This window comes from Carassius carassius, chromosome 3 (assembly GCF_963082965.1).
Source record: "Carassius carassius chromosome 3, fCarCar2.1, whole genome shotgun sequence".
Lineage (NCBI taxonomy): Eukaryota > Metazoa > Chordata > Actinopteri > Cypriniformes > Cyprinidae > Carassius > Carassius carassius.
Genome location: NC_081757.1, coordinates 38,859,157 through 38,881,933, shown reverse-complemented (window position 1 = coordinate 38,881,933; position 22,777 = coordinate 38,859,157). Strand labels below are relative to the sequence as shown.

The 22,777-nt window shown below is 36.4% G+C and overlaps 1 protein-coding gene across 2 annotated transcripts in view; it reads right to left on the bottom strand.

The window, feature by feature from the left end:
* Window positions 1–1,246: 1,246 nt before the first annotated feature.
* The window catches only part of bmal1b (basic helix-loop-helix ARNT like 1b), a 30,139-nt gene continuing 8,608 nt past the window's right edge, over window positions 1,247–22,777 (bottom strand). The window contains exons 5-21 of one of the 2 annotated variants that reach the window (XM_059538030.1): window positions 21,692–21,712; window positions 21,347–21,415; window positions 19,940–19,978; window positions 18,730–18,756; window positions 18,442–18,599; window positions 17,560–17,639; window positions 17,380–17,472; window positions 17,161–17,278; window positions 16,278–16,427; window positions 15,926–16,169; window positions 13,969–14,075; window positions 13,729–13,879; window positions 13,566–13,654; window positions 3,262–3,358; window positions 3,062–3,158; window positions 1,944–2,037; window positions 1,247–1,860 (exon numbers count right to left, since the gene is read on the bottom strand). In XM_059538030.1, coding sequence (XP_059394013.1) covers window positions 1,709–1,860; window positions 1,944–2,037; window positions 3,062–3,158; window positions 3,262–3,358; window positions 13,566–13,654; window positions 13,729–13,879; window positions 13,969–14,075; window positions 15,926–16,169; window positions 16,278–16,427; window positions 17,161–17,278; window positions 17,380–17,472; window positions 17,560–17,639; window positions 18,442–18,599; window positions 18,730–18,756; window positions 19,940–19,978; window positions 21,347–21,415; window positions 21,692–21,712 — 1,786 coding nt within the window. In that variant the 3' untranslated portion in view covers window positions 1,247–1,708. The remainder of the gene's footprint in view (window positions 1,861–1,943; window positions 2,038–3,061; window positions 3,159–3,261; window positions 3,359–13,565; window positions 13,655–13,728; window positions 13,880–13,968; window positions 14,076–15,925; window positions 16,170–16,277; window positions 16,428–17,160; window positions 17,279–17,379; window positions 17,473–17,559; window positions 17,640–18,441; window positions 18,600–18,729; window positions 18,757–19,939; window positions 19,979–21,346; window positions 21,416–21,691; window positions 21,713–22,777) is intronic. The other variant, XM_059538041.1, reaches the window with a different exon arrangement.

Sequence of the window (22,777 nt, the reverse complement as noted above, 5' to 3'; positions counted from 1 at the left end):
TCAAAAATTGTCAAGTTACAGAATAGATGCAGAGGATTTGATAACTAAAATACAGAGCCTGTACACTTTTGCACAACACTTCAAAATTAAGTTTGGGAATACTTTGTATTTAGCTTAAACCGATTTGCAGAGAACAATGTGAAAACCAGTTCATTGGTGGTTGGTTCCAGACCGCCTGGTCTGAGTATTACAGAAACTCCTGATCTACTTGGATTTTCATGCACAGCCATCTTTAAGGTTTACAGAGTATAATCCAAAAAAGTGAACATATCCAATAACCTGCAGTTATGTGCCTTGTTGATGCCAGACATCATGTCAAACTGGCTTCTTGAACACGAAAATGAGTTCATTGTTCTCAAATGGCTTCACCAGTCACCAGATCTCAATCCAGTAGAGCACCTAAATGGGAGATTCACATGATGGATGTGCAGGCAACAAATCTGCATGAACTGTGTGATGATATCATGTCAATAGCAACCAAAATCTTAGAGGAACGTTTGTGGCACCTTAAATCTATGCCAGGAAGAATGGAGGCATAGGTATAGGTGTACCTTATAAAGTAGCCAGTGAGTGTAATTTCATGCTTTACTAATGGAGATAATGGGGGAATCAGTACCTGTATGGCCGAAGACAAGACAAAAAACAATAGCATACACAAGGTGAAATGTTTTATGTTGGAGAACATTAGTTAGTTAGTAATCATCCCCAAAGTGTTTCTGTTTTGGTTGGACAGGTAAAGGAATTAATTATTGTGCAGATAACTCTCTGAAAGTCATTGAAACACAAAAACATAAATAAATGGTAAAATACCGCTAATAAAACTCGAGACAATTAGGCTGAGCCAAGTTACTGTAATGAGCCAGTGCAGTGTAGCACCTGACACCATGGTGCACTTAGTACACAACAAACAGTGATGGAACACTATAGTTAAAATACTTGCTAAACCTTAAATGTAGCATTTACCATATACTGTACTGCAGTTCATTCAATCAACTGCTAGATTAGCATTTTTAAAAAGTTATGAAAATATGATAAGGTGGGTCTCACCTTCAAACCTTTTCAGTCGGAAGGACTAAAAAAACTTCAATTTCTACGTGAATCATGGGTACGAAAAAAAAAACAACGTAAAGTGAAAGAAATGTATATATATGCCTTTTTTTTTTTTTTTTTTTAAGTATATTGTCTCCTTTTCGGTTCAGTCCAATCATTCAGATAAAATACTTGTACATGTTAGAATACACATATCTATGATACACATTTGATTTTTATTAAGCAAACATGCAGAAACACAATAAAGATCAGAAATGCTGAGGTGGATATATCTAAAAATAAAAATAAGCCCAACAGGGTTTTGTGGTATTTAGTTGACATTCCGTGGACTGAAACAATGCCCTTGTACACCGTACCAGCACTAATAATGGCTGTTGTAATGTTGAGGGATCTAATATTGTGTCCCAACCAGGTGCTATAAAATCTTTTGTCCTCAATGAAACTGAAACTGGACACAGTTGTAGAATGAGGCTGTGGACCAATGAGATTATGCTGTGGGTGGAGCTACCTGAGGCACCATGTCAAAAACAAATGTATAGTCACCAAAAAATAAAAACTATCCACATGCGTTGACTGTCAGGGTCATGGCTGGTTTGGACAGGAGTTAGATCGATTGATGTACTCCGATAGGACTGGGTGAAGGTTTCCTTCAGGGCTCTCACAGTGGCCAGGGCAGGTCACTAAAGTCCACGGGACCTCCCAGACCTGCGTCCGCCTCCAGCAGACTCATGACGATGGCCATGGCAGCCTCATCGCTGCTGGAGCCCGGCTCGTCCATGAAATCACCAATGCAGATGTGTGATTGATCACCTGCAGATCAGAGTAGAAAAGTGTTGTGAACTGCTCAAAAGCAACACTGACCAATCGGTGATCAGACCACCTTTAAAACTTACTTAAAATCGAGCTGTTAGAGTAAGGATATCCTATGCTGTCCTGACCCGACACCATCCCTGCTGAAGGAATGTCTAGACTTCCACCATTTGAAATCTGAGCAGTTCAGGGGAAAAATCAGATGCTGTTAGATTAATATATTATCACATTAATGTAACGTTACATGAACTTTCTGTACATCTAAATATGTTTGTCAAAGACTCAACCTTAAAGTGATACTCCACTCAAAAATGAATTCTCACATCATTTATCCTCATTTTACCCAGATTTATATGAGTTGTTTTTTTATTCTTAAAATTAAAACAATTTTTTTTAGGAAAATAATCCACAACGCTTCAGTAACAACAAAGCAAACACAAAGATAACCCATACAAATCAAGTGTGGACAAAAATCTGTTTATTTAAATATTCCCATTTGTATCTATCTGAAGAAAGAAATACATCTGAGATGGCATAAGGGGTGAATTTTCATTTTTTGGGGGTGGCATTTTAAATTTTAGTAATTAACAAGCATATCTAATAAAAAAAAATTTGTATCAAAGAAGCGTGTCTAATAAATTACTGAAAAAAAGGAAAACAAGTTACTTTTTTAGGGCCATACATTTTTTATTTTATTTTTTTTGCTGCACAACATCTGGTTCACTGTTAACATTAAACATGGAATAAAATTATATTCCTGATATTCCTTTAAAAATAAAGTTTTATTATTTTGAGAAGTACATTCTGCTGTACAATCATTTATTTTTGTCTCAGTCTCTTTAAATCAAACTTTTCTTTTGACGAGTCGCCATGAAAGCCTCGGAGAGATTTCAAATGAAAAGGTGAAATGCTGGTGAAGTGACTCAGAGTAGCTCTGGAGATTTTCATGTGTGTTTTAGCATGCATACAGTTGACAACAGCAGTTTTTCTTTTTTTGCTTTTATATTTATTCACACTAGGACTAGTCCATACTGTGATTTGATTAAATGTACAGCCCTATTATATTTATTCATCCAAAATTTGCCAATTTCTGTGATATTCCTCTCTACTCTACATTCCATTTCTATGACTGTGTCCATGTATTTTGTATCATGAGAATCATAGGGTAATAGTGTCCCTGTAAGTGAAGCACAAACGTTACCTTCCTGCCCGCCGTTGAGGATGTGTCAGGAGGGGGTGTGCTGTTGGAGATGCTGAGGGGACTTGAGCCAAAACTAGAAGGAGATGAGCCTCTCATCCTGTCAATCATATCAATAACAGATAAAAACAGCTGCAATGTCACCAAGATCATGACTTGTTTTCAGATTATTAGACTTGAGCTGTGTAAACTGATCAGCTCACCTTTGTATCTCCATCACTTCCTCAGCGATCATGCGGCCGATCTTTCCTGCTCCGGGTCTTGTGCCTCCAGGGATTCCAGGGACAGTTTTCCCCGAGCCTGTAGAAGAACATTTAAAAAGGACACCAAAATAGTATTAAAGGATTGTTAATGTTATTGAAAGCGGTCTCTTATGCTCTCCAAGGCTGCATTCATTCGATCAAGAATACAGTAAAAACTGCCAAACAGTATTGTTTTTGGTAACACTTTCCTATTATTAACATATTGGCTGTTTATTAGTACTTATAAAGCACATATTCTTCATGACCATATTCTACATGCCTAATCCTACTCAACACCTAAACTTAACAACTAACTTACTAACTATTAATAAGCAGCAAATTAAAAGGATAGTTCACCCAAAAATGAAAATGTTATGTTTATCTGCTTACCCCCCAGGGCATGCAATAAGTAGGTGACTTTGTTCCTTCAGTAGAAAACAAACAGAGATTTTTAAATCAAAACGTAGCAGTCTTGTCAGTCATATAATGTAAGTGTATGGGAATCACGGGTTTGAGAGTCATAAAACATACACAAACAAAACCAAATTAATCCCTGTGGCTCGTGACGATACACTGATGTGTAAAGACAGAAAAACAATCAGTCTGTGCAAGACACTGAGCAGTATTTCTATCGTTTTTTACCTCTGATTCACCTCAATGTACGAACTGTCCTGAGCGCATTCTCAACAGCCAGCGCATGACACCTCTTCTTCTTCTTCTTGCTTTATGGCAGATTGCAGACTTATAAGTGCATTAGGGATGCAACAATAATTATTCTGATAATCGATAAATCTAAAGATTATTAGAACGATTAATCGACTAATCGATAATTTTGCTGATTAATAAGTAGACATTCATTGAAAATAAAATTACTTGTGGGACTTCCGCAAAGTGGAAATATCTAACAAAATAAAATAACTAGAAACAAATAAACCTTTAATTTATAATAAAATAAAATAAAATAGACTTTGCGCAATGGGAGGATGCTGATAATACCATAGACAGCGACGTATAGTTCGATTCCAAAATAGTGAGATATTTAAAGGTCAAGTTGCATGGATTCCAGCTAGCACACCATCGGAGAGGGCTTTCAGTATTTGCGGTCGCATACTGGAGCAGAGACAGATTAAACTGAAGCTCTCAACAGTGAATGACATGCTATTCCTGCACTGGCACATTAAAGGGTTAGTTCACCCAAAAATCAAAATGATGTCATTAATAACTCACCCTCATGTCGTTCCAAACCCGTAAGAGCTCCGTTTATCTTCGGTACACAGTTTAAGATATTTTAGATTTAGTCCGAGAGCTCTCTGTCCCTCCATTGAAGCTGTGTGTACGGTATACTGTCCATGTCCAGAAAGGTAATAAAAACATCATCAAAGTAGTCCATGCGACATCAGAGGAACAGTTAGAATTTTTTGAAGCATCGAAAATAAATTTTGGTCCAAAAATATCAAAAACTATGACTTTATACAACGACATTGTCTTCTCTTCCATGTCTGTTGTGATAGAGTTCAAAACAAAATATCCGTGATATTTGTGATATCCGGTTTCGAGAATGAATCATTCGATGTAAACGGATCATTTTGAACCAGTTCACCAAATCAAACTAAATTAATCCACAAATGACTTAGGGGCCGTTCACATATCGCGTCTTTTGTGCGCTCAAGTTCGATATTTCCGGGTGCTTCCGTACCGCATCAAGTTAAAAAAATACCAACTTTTCAGAATGCCGCAAGCGCACCGCAGGTCATGTGACAAGAACTAACCAATCAGTTTCATCCTTTTCCGTAACAAAGATGAAAGCTCAGCCAAGATGAAGGAACAGCTGATCATAGCTGTTTATGGATTGTCATTTTGAAATACATTTAGTAGCAGAGCTACTGCAAGCGATTTTTTGTGCTGCAAATCCATTTATCCTTTGCTGAAATTTCCGAGTCTTCATGGAGAGCGGGTCATGGTTGCTTAGCAACGGCAGACGCCTCAGGAGCGCAACTGCCGAGCGCTTTGGAAAGGAGGAGAAAGCGGTGCGCCTAGCGTTTTCCACACGTTTTTAGACACGATATGTGAACGGCCCCTTAAGCTGTTAACTTTTTTAATGTGGCTGACACTCCCTCTGAGTTCAAACAAACCAATATCCCGGAGTAATGCATTTACTCAAACAGTACACTGACTGAACTGCTGTGAAGAGAGAACTGAAGATGAACACAGAGCCGAGCCAGATAACGAACAAAACATTGACTCGTTCACGAGTCAAGAACCGGTTGCATCGGTTTTCGGATCACCAGTAGTTCTTTCGGACAGTTCGATGCAATAAACCGGTTGAAGAAAACGGTTCACCGGTTCTTTTGCGCTCGATGTAATGCCGTCATTGGCGATGATTGCCCTTGATTAAAGCCTTTGGTTTACCCGCGCTCATAACACTAGCACAGAATCAGTCCAGAATCAATCACCAAAAGAACCAGTTCGGTTCAGACGCTCTGTGTGTCAGTCTGCTTCACGGTGAATCACACATGCGCAGTATCATCAGCTCCTCGGTTCTCGAATCGGACGCGTCTGACAGAAACGGTTCTTGACTTGAGAACGAGTCCATCTAGGGCTGTAGCTATTGAATATTTTAGTAATCGAGTATTCTACCAAAAATTCCATCGATTAATCGAGTAATCGGATAAAATGTGTTTTTGCTTAATTTAAAGTGCAATGTTAATTATGCAAGAGAAAATAAGACTCCTAACTAAGTTTCCTTTTTTAGAAAAAATATATTTGTATTTTTTAAATGCATAGAATGCAATGCATACATCAAAAATAAACATTTAATTATTACCCATTGTTTCTCTGTCTGTGCTTGTACTGTGAACAATGACAATAAAGTTTACAGGTTAATTAAGTGCCATTCAGTTGGGGTTTTAAATAAAGCATTTTCTGAGATGCACATTAAACATTAAACACACAAAACATTAATTTAATTTCTCTTTTAATTATTGAAAATTAAGCAAACTTAACTTTTTGGTAAACAAAGGGAATTTACTATTAAAAATAAAACATGGTAGAAATGTTGTGTGATTAAACCTTAAAAAAATACATACAGTACAGACCAAAAGTTTGGACACACCTTCTCATTCAAAGATTTATTTTCATGACTATGACAATTGTAGATTCACACTGAAGGCATCAAAACTATGAATTAACACATGTGGAATTATATATGGAATTATATACATAACAAAAAAGTGTGAAACAACTGAAAATATGTCATATTCTAGGTTCTTCAAAGTAGCCACCTTTTGCTTTGATTACTGCTTTGCACACTCTTGGCATTCTCTTGATGAGCTTCAAGAGGTACTCACCTGAAATGGTCTTCCAACAGTCTTGAAGGAGTTCCCCGAGAGATGCTTAGCACTTGTTGGCCCTTTTGCCTTCTGTCTGCGGTCCAGCTCACCCCTAAACCATCTCGATTGGGTTCAGGTCCGGTGACTGTGGAGGCCAGGTCATCTGGCGCAGCACCCCATCACTCTCCTTCTTGGTCAAATAGCCCTTGATGTCTTTAGTGTGACTCTACAATTTTCATAGTCATGAAAATAAAGAAAACTCTTTGAATGAGAAGGTGTGTCCAAACTTTTGGTCTGTACTGTATCTGGCAAATACTGGTCTTTAAACCGGACTTTTATTTTGACGGGTTGTTTACTTCAGATATTATCTGCAGTGTTATGGTCTTTTGGGGCAGTATAAGCGATATATTCAAATCATTTAGGTGGGTGTGTCTGCTGCGCACTGACGACACAGGTAACTGATCCAACACAAAATATAGCCTATTTCTTTATAAACATATTTTTTTCAGGAATTGTTAAACATGAACGTATTAGTATTGGCAATGGATTTGAATATATACAATGGATAATACAATTATGTTGTTAATATTGCTCTATAAATGAAAAGCTTAACTATCTGGGAAATAGAGCTTTATGTCTTTAAATCCGTACTGTATATAGTCAGTTATTTCTCTGAATAAATTCAGATTTCAGAATGAGCAGTTTGTAGTTTGTTATATATGTTGAGGTCGTGTCTGTCCGATGTTTATTGTGTTCATGATGTTCGCTACTGTAATGAACGTAGCTTTTTAATAAGTAGGGAAAATTCGCGACCTTTAAAAAAAAACGTTTACATGCCTAGGGTGTTTGCATTGTAATAATGTACAGAAATACTTCAGATTTATAAACGCTGACTTGTTAGTAGGGCTGCAACTAACGATTATTTTGATAATCGATTAATCTGTCGATTATTTTTACGATTAATCGATTAATCGGTTTATGTACTTATATTTTAGTTTTTTCCATTTTTTCCCCCCTAAGTAAATTATTAATAAATGGTCTTTATCCTTCAGCATAGATTTTTAAGAGATTTTAACCATTTTGCACTGTCATATCCTAATCAAAAATATACCTGGAGTTGTTTTATTGTGTTAGTAATCCTATGTCGAACTCTTCTGCAATCAGAACACTGACCCATACTCTAGCAAATTTCACAAGGAGATTTAAAATAAGGTTTTCACCATGGCAGTCCTTAGAGCTCCTAAAGTAGTTTAACATCCCGAACAAAGCTTATTAAGGAATCTTTCAGAACATATTTACACGAAGAATAAGGATAAAACAGAATAAAATTGCAGTGCATTGTATTTTATTATTTACTGGGAAACAGCTTTATAGCTTATGCTGTGAAATTGTAAACAATCCTTCGAATAAAGTGCCAGTGGCATGAAACCTGAATGGAACTCACAATTTAAAGTAAAATCCATCAGAAGGTTGTCCAGAAAAAAAAATTGGACAGTCACACACAAAAAACCTGCTGTGTGAAAAAGAGCAGTGAATACTTAGAAAAAAAGGGCATTTCAAATATCTTTAAACATTTACCTCTCTCATTCAGTCATAATTAGGCTGCACGACTGAATTTTGAACTGGTAAACGACAAACTGATCACAGAACATGTTTGTAAAGCTTTAAATGTTAACTGTTAAAAAGCAATGTTATCAGCTTTTACGACTAAACATTTGCAAACAACATTGTACTGGAGAATCTGCACAAATAAAAGTCTTAGGGGCCGTTCACATATCGTGCCTAAAAACGCGTGGAAAACGCTAGGCGCGCCGCTTTCTCCTTCTTTCCAAAGCGCTCGCGCAGAAGCGCCCCTGAGGCGTCTGCCTTTGCTAAGCAACCATGACGTGCTCTCTCCTTGAAGACGCGGAAATTTCAGCAAATGATAAATGGATTTGCAGCTCAAAAAATCGCTTGCAGTAGCTCTGCTACTAAATTTATTTCAAAATGGAAATCCATATACAGCTATGATCAGCTGTTCCCTCATCTTAGCTGAGCTTTCAACGTTGTTACGGGAAAGGATGACGCTGATTGGTTAGTTCTTGTCACATGACCCGCGATGCGCTTGCAGCATTCTGAAAAGTTGAGATGTTTTTAACTCGATGCGGTGCGGTGTTGGAAATAACGAACTTGAGCGCGCAAAAGATGCGATATGTGAACGTCCCCTTAAACAGTTCAGTAGTGCAGAGTTTACAGGTTACTCTTCTTTTTTGAAGGCTCAAAGTAAAGTACTCCCAGTCTCCCACATCCCGCTAAATGCTGCAGAGACGCTGTTCGGGAAGCACGTGACATAAAACGAGGCCAGTTATTGGCTATTCGCTACTTCTCCTGCTGTACTGGCTGAGTAAAACCTCCGGTGGCTCATTACTGCCACACTTTGGTCACCGCAGATTTGAAATATGCATGAAATGAGCCGCTTACGGCAAATAAAAGTTATTTAGCAACGAATCGATGACTAAATTAGTTGACACCTATTTTAATAATCGATTTTTATCGATTAAATCGATTCGTTGTTTCAGCTCTACTTGTTAGGTTATGTTTTCTAATTAAAATTATATAATTTCCTATTAATTCAATAGAACGTTTACTCACACTAGGGATTCACTGGTTTGGAACGACATGAGGGTGAGTTATTAATGACATAATTTTGATTTTTGGGTGAACTAACCCTTTAAGTAGTCATGCAGTTTTTTTTCTTTTTGTCAATTCAGTTTTTTTTTTTTTTGCTAAATATTTAAAATTGGTCTATTTTGTTATTGAGGAATAAGGATATTTTTTTGTTTAATGTTTAAAGGTATTGCTCAGGCCCCATAAGCTACTTTTCCTTTGAACATGAAATAAATCCAGGTTTATTATTATTATATAATTTATTAGGCTAGATAGCCTAATTATTATAGGTTTTTACTGTATTTCTATGTTCTATGTTCCTTGTTCATGTTCATCCATTTAATTTTATGCAAATAAAACAAAACATTAGTTTATTTTCCATTTCTTTTTTTAATTTATATTCAACAGGGGAGCAAGTGAAAAAATAATGAGTAGAAGGCAGTAATATCCAATGTATTTAAAAAAAAACTACTTATACGTTTACCCTTGTGATTTTGCAGGCGGGAGCAGGACGAAACTTAATTGTTTGTGGTTGGGAGCGGGAGAAAATAACATATATTTTTGCGGGAGCGGGCAGGAGCGGGACAAAATCTTGCGGGAGCGGGACGAAAAAATACCTCCCACGCAGGTCTCTAGATCAAGCTTTGATCTCTGCAAACCAAACTATAACTTTAAAGAAATATTTTTTTTCCCCACTAATATAAATATTTTATCATTAAAATATTTTATCATTAGCTAGCTCCATACTGGAGAGTTGCTTTATAACAGAAAATCAAGGTATAGTTCTAACTGAAAGCGACACTGACTCAAGTTTCAAGTTTAATAATACTGTAAAGCTGCTTGATTTAAAGCTATCTATTGCATAAAGTACTAAATAATTAAACATGGTGTGATTGAACTCCACTAGAGTACTGAACTTATGTTACAGAGATTGTGCAAACATCCACATCTCTTTAATCAGATGCGTTTCAAACTGCTGCCTCCTCAACGCTGTCAGTTATTAATGTGTTTATTTTGTTATTAAGAGGAAAGTATGCAGTATACTTTTACATATTCATCCAAACGCCAATCAGCAGCCTCAGATTTGGCTGCCTTTGCATCTTCTTCTCTTGAATTGCATTAGGAGAACTGAATTGCAGTCTTTCGATACAGTGCCACCCTGGTCAAACCGCGTTATTGCAGGCTCTTACATTAGGTCATATGACATAAAACGACTACTCGACAACAAAAATATTTGTCGACAGTTATTTATTGACAGCGTTGTCGATAATATTGACTAATCGTTTCAGCCCTAAAGTGCATTACCGCCACCTATCTTTCAAATGGACCATCTATTTGAGAGATAGGTGGCGGTTTCTTGCACAGACCTATCGTTTCGTGTCTTTACACATCAATGTATCGTCATGAGCCGCAAAGTTTAATTTGGTTTGTTTGTGTAAGGTTTTTTGACTCTCAAAGCCGTGATTCCCACCCACTTCCATTATATGACTGACAGACCGCAACAGTTTGAGTTAAAAGTCTTTGTGTTCTACTGAAGAAACAAAGTCACTTACATCTTACGGCACTTTTCCACTGCGTGGTAGGACTCGGCTCAGTACGGCACAGTTTGCGTTTCCACTGAAGTTTAGTCCTGCTTTAGAGTGGGCGGGATTATTCACGTCTTTATTGTTGCGCCGCCTCTAGTGCCGCGAATTTTTCAATCTGTGTCGCCCCATCAAGCTCTCGCTGGATCTGCTCCTCTGCTATACGAGAGGAATGTCTGTACTTCCGCAACAGACAACAAAACTTTTGGGTTGTTAAAAAAAGACTGTTGCATTCGATTCTTCGCTGGCTATGCTGATTTAAATGAAGTGGTTCTGTTGTGTTTGTGTCACAAGTTCAGTGACGAAGGTATTGACGATTCCTTCCAGCCAATCAGCAGAGTTTACACGTCACGTTTTGGTAATGGTACCGTCCCGTGCAGTACCATGCAGAGGAAAAATGCCACTGGATGCCCTTGGGGTAAGCAGATAAACATAAAATTTTCAACTATCCCTTTAAAAGTTTATTGAGGTAAAAGTTTTAGTAAAAGTTTTTTTTATATAAGGGATATATTCTTTTCAAGAATCGTTTATGATTATTATTGTTGAACAAAAAAAAAATTCTTTAACGTTGCAGAAATTGTGATACATTTTTCATTCAAATGTTTGGGGTGAGAAAGAAATGAATAATTTTTAAATTTGAATTTAAAGCAATAATATTACGATTATAATTTAATTTTGTGCTTAATTGTGCCCCGTAGTTCCATATGGTGCTTATTTTTGCACTTAATAGTGCCCCATATTTCCAAAGGCTCTTTTTGCAATTTTCCTTCACTTCATGTAAACATACATGAAGGTAGTATTTGTTGAACCAGTGAATCAAAGACTCAAATGTATGATGAAAACATTAATTTCTTCAATATATATATATATTTTAAGAATTTAGAGGAAATATGACTTTTACCAACAAAAAGTGTCTTAGAAAATTTAAATCAATATATTGTTTGATGATTTGATGAGTTTGATGATATATTGAACAAGATGATTTTCACATAATTTAGAAAGGAAAAATTCTAGGCTACAAGCTCCAGTTCTCAAAAATCCCGGGAACCAATGTTCTGTATGTGTTTTATGGCCTTATTCAAGTGTTTTAACATTTTTAGTTTTTCACTAACCACGCATAACATTTTTTTTCTCAAAAACACAATCATGTACATTAGGGGTGTAGCGGTATGCAAAAATCACATTTCAGTACGTACCTCGGTTTTAAAGTCACGGTTCGGTTCATTTTCGATACAGTAAGGGAAAGAAATGCAAACATTAAACTGCAGGTTGTTCATTACTGTAAACTTTTTTTCAACAATTTGTTTACACTTTAAAAAAAATACTTTTTAATAAAATATATATAAAATAAAAAAATAATAAGAAATAAAATACTGCTGCAAAGTTCTCCACTAAATAAAATACTCTCAGTCTCAAACCAATATCATATAATAAAATATAATGAAAAATATAAATAAATAACTATGATTACAGTGCAGCATTACCAATCCCAGCTTGTAGGCCTGCTCATATTTAAAAAATATATTTAACTTTTCCAAAGTGTTAAAGTGCAGCAGCATCAACAGTTTCAGTTTTTAGACCTGCTCAGATTTCGTTATTGCGTTGGACCGATCGAAATTAAGAGCAAAGGTCTGTTTAAATGCCGACGGGAGCTGCGTTTGAATTACAATCATTTTTTTCCTAGTTGTAGTGATGTTCACACTAGCGTGATGCCTTTTGAAAACCTTAGGCCGGTGACACACTGGCATATTGCACCTGTCAAACATAGTCTATTTTGTCGTCAATACTGTTGATGGTGTCCTTTATCAGTAGGCTTTATATTTATGCTCAACATGAAGTATAGATATTGTTGTCGTGAAGACAAGATCCTGGTCTGTCGGGGGTCTCCCTCTATGTCATATTACAGTAGCAGCAGCGCGCCAGCGCCACGTCAGGCACGATTCTGGTGTGTAAAGACACAGAAAAAGCGAAGCAGCCGTCACGCAACTGACACACAGCAGAAACGCCACGTTCACGCCACGCAGCCAGTGTGTCACCGGCCTTAGAATCAGCTGCAGGGCGGGATTTGCGCCGAACGCGGAGACTTCCAACACTTAATATGTTCGTTTGGAAACACGAAAATGTACCTATCATTCCGCACACGTGCACCGTACCGAAAGCCCTGTACCGAAACGGTCCGGTACGAATACACGTACCGTTACACCCCTAATGTACATACATGCATTTCACATATTATTATAGCCCAGTTTGTGCTGATTACAGTGAGATTAGACTTTACCCATTTAGATATTTATAAGAAACTGAAAAAAGCACAAATGTCAGGGCATGACAAAACTTCTCCAGGCCTCAAAAATACCCTTAGACTCCAGAGGGTTAAATGTCATAAACATAATGACACCCCGTTTAGGCAATTTCTTTATGCTTAATATAATTTTTAATAATGCCAAAAAAAAAGTGGGCTTTTAGGGAAGAAATGTCATTCTTTTTATTGTTTTTTCCTGTATTATCTGGGTAAACCCAAACAGTGAAATCCTATTGGTTCAAAATCCCAAAATTCTACAATTAAATAGGTCTTCTGATTGGCTGTGATGTTGAACTGTAAATTGACTTGTCACAGGTAACTTCTTGTGTCTGGTAAGGATATGCTTTAACAGTTACTAGTTTATCTGTTGTTTTAGGATGTGAAGAGTAAATGAGATCTGCCTACCGTCACCAGCTGTAAGGACACTGTCCATGCTTTGAGGGGAGGCAGTGAGCTGAGGATAACCAGGCTCTGCTCCATCAAGAGAACTGCCTCTGATAACACAGCCATTCAAGTTACTAAACCAAACCAACAACGCACTGTATCACTAGAGATTTTGTGCACTTACGAGACAACTGTATTAGTTGAAACAATGTATTCTACTTCTTTGGTCCAAGGGTTCATGAAACTGAACCAGCGACTTCTTAAAGTTATAACAGAGCCATCTTTAATCTTGAACTTGTAACAGTTAGTGTTGATCTTCTCTCTCATCTGCAGCACTACAAACAGAGAAATACAGATTGTGAGGTCAGCCACAGAAATCTGGCCATGCATGCTACACTTTATGGAGAGCATTTCTCTAAAGTACCTTGTCTGTGGCATTCAGCAAGATGTCCGATGTCATCCTGATGGAAATACTCATAGAATGACGTGCCCAGCAGCTCTTGAGGTAGATAAGCAAGAATGGCTGTGGCCCTAAAAAAAAAAAAAAAAAAAAAACTACTGCAAGATCACATTAAAGGGTTAGTTCACCCAAAAATCAAAATTATATCAGTAATAACTCACCCTCATCTCGTGAGGGAGCTCCAGACTAAATCTAAAATATCTTAAACTGTGTTTCAAAGATGAACGGAGGTCTCATGGGTTTGGAACGACATGAGGGTGAGTTATTAATGACATAATTTTTATTTCTGGGTGAACTAACCCTTTAAGATCTGCTTCTACTTTTGAGTGCAACATTTCTCAACCGATGGATAGCAAGTCACTGTCCTACATTTTCTTTTCGGATAAGCAAAAACAGTGTGTTTAAACAGGTCATACAATGCAATTTCAAGATTTTCTTTGTCTTTGAGTGTTACAAGCTGTTTGTGCATGTATAACATCCGTAAAGTTGCAAAGACTAAAGCCACAAACCCAAAGAGATATACTTTTTAGAAGTTAAGACTCATCCATGCCTCGCTTAAATGCCTAATTTAAACACTGCCCCTCATATCTACGACACTGTGTTGGGATTTGTATAACGCCACCTAAATGTATTTGCAAAGAAGGCATACTTTTATTCTCGTTGTAGTATTGTTGCCACCGCCGCAGTGTTGGGGAAAGGCTGTGTGTTTCCAAATATGGAAAGGGGCATAACATTTCCTTTACATGCTTGAGGTATTCGGCCAATCACAGCGCACTGGACAGGTGGCCAATCAGAGCACACAGCGCTTTTCAGAGCGATGAGCTTTATAAAAAGTGATGGTTTTCAGAAAGGCAGGTCACAGAGAAGAAACAAAAGTTTGTGGAAAATAATATATATATATTTTTAACCTTAAGCCTTGTATAAACCGGGACGAATATCCTGTGTGCTTATTGCCAACATTTTGCAACATGTCTTTTGTGCTCATACCAATTGGCAACCTCTCGCTCTCTCTCATGAAGCCTACACGGAAGTGACTTAAACTGTAATTCGTCAACTGGCCACTAGAGGCTGGCCACAAAGTTCCCAGCTCCCACTTTTTTGCCCATTTTCGATTATCCAGGAGTGACGCGTGGTGACACATTGCCAAGATGGCGATGGCTGCCTCCACCCATTTTTTGGCTTCGAAAACGCTCTTCAGAAACATATGGGTGATGTCATGGACACTATGTCCATGTTTTTTACAGTCTATGGTTCATACCCAAGCGATTTTTCACTTCTAGCCAGGCCGTGACTTTATGTCAATCTGAACCATTTATCCACGGCTATATTTGGATATTGATCTGCATTGTGCTCACGAAACTAAATAAGCTGTCATGCTAACATGAAGATTGGTCATGAGTCCAGCATGGATACCAAGCATTTGATCCCAGATCAGTAGAAAAGACAACCATATCCCAACCAATTATCAATTTTACTCAACAAGTTTGCTTACAATTACAATTATGTAATTCTGAGTCTGGAAAATTATATCATACTATACAAGCACGTCGTATGTTATAGTGCACTGGCGTTGTTTAAGCAAGTTAAGGTGTGGTCACATTTTCCGTTAACGTTCTTGCCAGCTAGCAAAATTAACCAACCGTAAAATAACTGCTTTCCAAACCACCTCTTACTGGAAAATGTTATAATTTTAATCTGTGGTGAGTAAACACTCTCAGAATGAGTGTCTCATCCATCGTGGATCTTTCGTTTTGCTTGTTAAATTATGAATCTGACCAAACTTGAATTTTTTCAGGCAAAATACTGTACTTTGTTGTGTTGATTTTCACTGACATTGCCTGGATTTTGCTCAATAAATTGTTAATGTTCTTCACCTTCAAACTGCAACTGCATTTCAGGGCACCCAGTGTTTACTACTTACCTTTGGTCCACAAAGACAAACTTCCCATCAATGGCATGGCGCGAGACATACTCTGTGGGCTTCACCCGGATTTGTCCGTTCATGGGTTGTGGAACAATATGAGGATGTAATCGGCCAATGGCCACTAAGCAGCTGAGATTACAGCCTTCATTATCAGGCTCATTGTCCTCATTGCCCATCTTTGTGGGCGGCCAGCTCTTCAGATAGCCAGTGCTGTGGATGGTGCAGAAGCTCTTGCGATCGGCTGCAGAGAGTAATAGAGAGCAATAGTTATGGCGATAAAACTTTATATATATATATATATATTTTTTTTTTTTTTTTTTTTTTACAATACACAAAGTGGCTGATTTACCTTTCTTTTTGGAGCAAGTTGAGGGAAAATCGTTGTCCTCCATTTTGACAAGGGGCCTGTTGCACTTCATTCTGCAGAAGAAGGAGCGGCGGGCTCCCGAGCACAGTCTGGAAGGACTAGGGGCGATGTCTGTCCTGACTGGCAGCCCAGCTGAGAAATGTCAGATAAGTCAGATAAGCTCAAAAAACAATGCAATGTATGTGATTAAAGGCTGGTATACACTACTTTTTGCCCCAAGATTTTTGTCCCAATGTGCAGTCTGGAGTAGTCGATGTTAACTGCTGAAAGTCAGAGTCAATCTGCAGATTTTAGTCAATCGGAGTCAAAAGATTTCACATAAAATTTTGTAGTATGTGTATGATGGGCACAGACTGATTCTCTCCAGTCAGAGGATATCAAACATGTTTGATATTTTGAGCTGATTTTAGAGCCGAAGCTGTTTTTATTTGTCATGCAACATGGTGCATGTTTCTGTGTGTTTTTTGTGTTTGGAATGACTTGTAAGTCTGGTAGACATCATCTTTACTTTATGATGGCCAGTATTTAACCATTTACAAAGTTGGAAATTGGTATAATGCCAAAAAAAGACAATACTAAATATCCTGGATACGGCAGCAATGTTCCTTGATTATTACGCCGGAATGAGAGTATAGTTCCTAGCCATTAGATGTTAACGGTCTAATCAGATTCAATGATCTATGCTAAGTTAAGCTAAAAGTGCTACCACCAGACCTGGAGGTAGGCTGAATGGATTTGAAAATGGTAAAACTCAACTTTTTAACTCTAAGGGAGTTGGAAAATGAGGTTTTTTTTTTCAAAAAAGTAGGTGTTCCTTTAATGTTTGTCTGCATAATGGTGTTTTTTTAAGCAGGTGCTAACTTACTTTTAGCATCGATGAGTCTTTCGCGTGGGGCTGTGTCAGATGACGAGAGCTGCTCTTTGACTTTTGCAATGTCTTTAGGATGCAAATAATCAAACAAACTCTGACCAATCAGGTCATTCTGTAAGATGGAGAGAAAGCAGTCAATATAGTGAGTCACTTCACAGTCTGATGATCCGTATAGGCAGAGTGGTGAATCATAGTAGCTTTAGAAGGCCTTACCTGACTGTAATTTAAAATTTTGTAGACAGACTCCGACACAAAAAGGATCTTTCCCCGATCACAGCCCACAACGAACAGAAATCCGTCAGCAGCCTGAGATGCAGAGTGAATCACCAGTGAGTCACGGCCAGGGTTTGTAACTCAGCATAGCACAAAAGGACATTTCTTAAGCTCACCTACCCTTAATATTAAGTGCTTCAGCTCATCGTCTGATAAAAAGGCTGGCTTGTAGTTAGCTTCAGTGTAAGGGTTTGCAGCACCTAAAAAGACAGTATAATATAATATAAACATATACATATCAAATAAAAAATAAGCATATGTACAAGTATTTTTGTTTTGAGTATTTGTACACCAGCTAATAAAACCATAATTTGAGGTATATGAATTAAGGTGACAGAAAAAAAAAATGATGGGAGGAAAAACTATATTATATGCTTTTGCATTAATTCACAAAATGTTTGCTTTCCACCAAGAAACGTTGCTTTATCTTGGTAATCTTTTGCGTTCACGAGGGAACTCGCTTACAAAAGCATTGGAATATAGTTAATATTACCACTCTATTCATATGATTTCCATAACAAGTTTTTTTTTTTAAATGGAAGGGAAATGCAAAACTTTTTTACCATCACCATGGCCCCTTAAAAGATTGACCAACAAATACTGATTGTTTTTGTAAATTATATTATGTTTATTTAACTGATATTTGTTTTATGTAATTTTGCACAATGGAACTACATATTCAGTGGACTACAGTACCTCAGTAAAACCAATATATTCATTAAGAATAACACATAAATACATTTACATAAATATAATGATCTATTCCAAATATTAATTCAATGCATATGCTTATTTAAGCTTTTCAAAGGGAAAGCACAAATTGATCAATTAGTCTGTTTAGAAAACCAATATTGGAAGTACAATGTTTGTGAATAAATTATAAATGCAATGTAGATGTCATATTTTAGTAAATTTTTATGTATAATAGTACTCAGCTATAAAATCACTTGAAATACAAAATGAAGTATAAAGATTACATATAAAAAGCCAGCTGAATGTCACCTCGAAGTGTTTTCATGTGCTGAACCGCCATGCGCAGCACAGTGTGTTTTTCCAGCTTGCGTGACATGGCATTGCAGGTAGGCAATAATGAAGCCAACTCATCAATAAAGCCGTTCAACTTGTCTCTGCGTCTCTTCTCTATCTGACTGTGAGCCTCCCTGTTGAAAACCAAGAGTCCAAAACAATGTTACAATTGGAAGAAAAGGAATCGGTTCTACAGCAGAATATGATCTATCACTAATTAAAAAAAATGAATAAAAATAAAAGAAATGCTCTGTATCACACCACCTTGAATTCTTAATCTGCTGATTGACCCTGTTGAGAGAAAATATAGAAACATGAACATCTGAGAAATAATAAATCATGTAGGCTAAGTTTAAACACCAGAACCTACATAAACAGATCCAGTTACAGGAGGAATAATCATATTATTAATCTCTGAAAATGTGGGATTTAAAATCTAAAATGAACAAGGTTTAAAGATTTTGAAAAACTTTAAACCAAGAAATGTCAAAATGAACAGGAAATGTTTAAATTTCTCCTTAAAGCAAAATGCCACAAACTACAAAGTACATAAACTACAAACTGGATTTTTAAATACCATATTTTTCAGACTATAAGTCACACCTAAGTATAAGTCGCATAAGTCCAAAAATACGTCATGACGAGGAAAAAAACATATATTAGTTGCAGTGGACTATTAAGTCGTATTTATTTAGAACCAAAACCCAAGAGAAAACATTACCGTCTCCAGCCGCGAGAGGGCGCTCTATGCTGCTCAGTGCTCCTGTAGTCTACACTGAAAACAACTGAAAACTGTTGACTGAAATATTAATTTATTCAACAAAATCCAAGACCAAGAACAGATATTGGTAATCTGGAAAGGCAAGTTATTCAGCTAACGGTACACAATAGTACACAGAACAACAGGCTGAATAGGTGCCAGGTATGTTAACATAACACATTAACAGTTAGCTACACAACAGCATAAATAACATACCCGGGGAGGCTGAATAGGCTAAAATTAACATAACAAGCCAGCGAGTCCAACAGTTACCGTTAACGTTAAGCATGTTCACCAAGCTCCCGTGATCTTATTCCACTTCACTGAATCCCTGAATCAATGAATTTTCAGGGTAGGCTACATGAGCAGCATAGAGCGCCCCCTTGCGGCTGTAGATGGTAATGTTTTCTCTTGGTTCAATTCTCTTGGTTCATGTCAAATTAATTCTGATAAATAAGTCGCAACTGACTATAAAAGTGACGTGACATTCAGCCAAGTATGGTGACCCATACTCAGAATTTGTGCTCTGCATTTAACCCATCCGAAGTGCACACACACAGAGCAGTGAACACACACACACACTGTGAACACACACCCGGAGCAGTGGGCAGCCAAACTATGAAAAAAGTGCGACTTATAGTACGGAAAGTCTGAAAGAGAAGCATTTTCAATAGTCATTTATGCTGTATTGTTATGATAGGTAAAATAATTTACCTTCCAAGTTGTTTGTCCGTGTCTATGTCCATACTGTCCCTTAGAAATCAACAGTAACAATACATTAGCTTAAATAGTTCATGAATCAACCTATATAAAGTCATTTGAATGGGACAATACCCTGCACAAGTGAATATTAAATAGACTAAAATGTATTTGAAATAAATTTATTTCATGATAAGTATACTACAAATGCATTTACATATTTATGTACTTAATAAAAATACCCTGCAATTGTTCTTTTAGTATACTAATCTGGAATAGTCTGCTAAATTGCAACAACCAGTTTTGTACTTTAGGTGCACTTTAAATATCTTGCATTTAAAGACCGAAAATATTCCGATCATACACTCCTCATCAATAGTGACATTAAAACACATTAGGGGCTTGATAATAAAGAAATGTGCATTGTGCACAAGTAGTACTCCAAAGAAAGTTGAATTATAATTCTACGTAAGTAAGTCTCAAGCGATACGTCAGTAAATATGTTAATAGATTTGAACTAGAACTTGAAAATATGAAATAAATGTATTTTAAATATACTGTTTTTTATTAAGGTGATTTGCAAATAAAAGGAAAAATTATTTCTCAAAACCAGACGATTAATACTCTTTAAAAATATCTTCCTTAATTTTAATTATAGTCCATTAAATGTTTCGGTTAAGAGCACATCTGATTCATTTATCCTCATTAAATGTCATTACAGGATTAGGATCTCATAATATGCTACCAGTTAGCAGTGTACTATGACTTGATATGATGTAACTCCCATTTAACGCACCATCAGCTCCGGCTTGCCTCTTTCATAATGGCTTGTTTCATAACTGACCAGAATAAAAGAAACTGTGGATGTTGTTTAGCTGAGGGCTTGACACTGATAACATCTACCACAAATTTTTTCCTCCCTGTTGGTTAAATAACTGTTATGTGTTTTCTATTAGAGCAGACTTTAGTTTTAAGTTATCCTGAACCCCTATGACTTATTCTTGTATGATCATGCCAATCGTTTACAAACCCTTGTATGGGAAACCCTGCATTACTTTACATAAGTTATTGTTAAAAATAAACCACAAAACAAAAAAGCTTCATATAACACAATACCTGCTATTATCCACAAACGAGTTATAAACTTCTAAAAGGGGTGAATTCACCCAGACTGAACCATAACTAAATTGTGCAGATATTGATTATTTGCACAAGCTGTTTGCATATTTTTAGCACCTGATTCACCAAAGTATATCCTGCAAATATTTGTAAACAATATTTGCCCTTGCACTCCTGTTTGCATGGAGTGAGAATTTCATATTCAGATAACAAAGGTGCTAGATTACATTTGTGTTAAAACAAGAACAGACTGGACAGTCTGACAATTTTGCAAGACTTCATCTATACTCCATACTCACTGACCATTCACTCTCAGTGGACTGTGTGAGCTGTGAGCTTTGGATGAGGAATCTCATCCATGAAGCCTCAGATCTAAGAGGATAAAATTGGTATTTTTCTCAAAAACAAGGGGTAAGTTCATAGATTTCTTTTATTTGTATTTTTTAATCAGATGAATAATGTGCTTGTCCTCAAACAAAGATTCACTTATAATTAGGTACAGTTGTGACAGTACAGTTTAGTGATGTTTCATCTTCATGCACCATGGTATGCCATGGTTATATATTTTTTTATAAAAGAAATGGAATATTAGTTTTGGAATACTGGAGTATTGTAATGTGAAAGTAATTGAAATGTTTGGATACTTACTCAAAAGAAAATCCATCAATTCTGTGAAAACATATTGACAAATTCAATTTCAGGTCATCTCATATTAAAGAGACAGTCCACCCAAACATTAATTATGTCATCATTTACTCACCTTCAAGTTTTTTCTTCTGTGGTACATAAAAGAAGATATTTTGAAAAATGTGGGTAACTAAACAGTATAGGTTTCCATTGATTCAATTGCATTTTTAGTGATTTTAATGGAAGTCAATGGGAACCGAAACTGGTTACTAGCATTCTTCAAAATGTCTTCTTTTATGTTCTACAGAAGAAACAAAAAAGTCATACAGGCTTCATGAAGGTGAGTAAATGACACCCGGATTTAAATTGTTGGGTTGACTGACTTTTTGAAACTACAAAATATGCAAACTCATGATAACATTGTAAATGTCTATGGTTTATAGCTGATCAGCAATAAACTTCTGTGACAGATAAACAGGAAATGTGAGTGGAACTGTTTCTTCCCCATCCAAAGCATTCTGTAATAAGTGTGTTTGTTTTGGAGTGATGTCAGAGTGATACAAGAGAACACGGATGTTCTCATTTGGAAAAAAAAACTAAACAAAACATGCTACAAGCAAAATGATGCAAGTCTGTTTACATATTTTTTGTACAATATACACTAACATTCATACATTTGGGGTCTGTAAGACTTTTTAACACTTTTACAAGAAGTCTCTTCTGCTCACTAAAGCTGCATTTTATTTATCAAAAATACAGTTTACAGTGAAATTGTTTTATTATTATTATTCTAATATATTTAAAACATAATTTATTCCTGTGATAGCAAAGCTGAATTTTCAGCGTCACATGATCCTTCAGAAATCACTCTTATATGAAGATTCGGTTTTTAAAGAAACATTTCTCATTATTATCAATGTTGATAAAACATTGCTTCATAATTTTGCGGAAAATACTATATATATATATATTTTTATTTTTATTTTTTCAAGTTAAAAGAAGCATTTGTAATTGAAATCTTGTGTAACACTATAAATGTCTTTACTGTTACATTTAATCTATTTAATGCGTCGTTGCTAAATAAAAGAATTAGTTTCTTTAAATAAA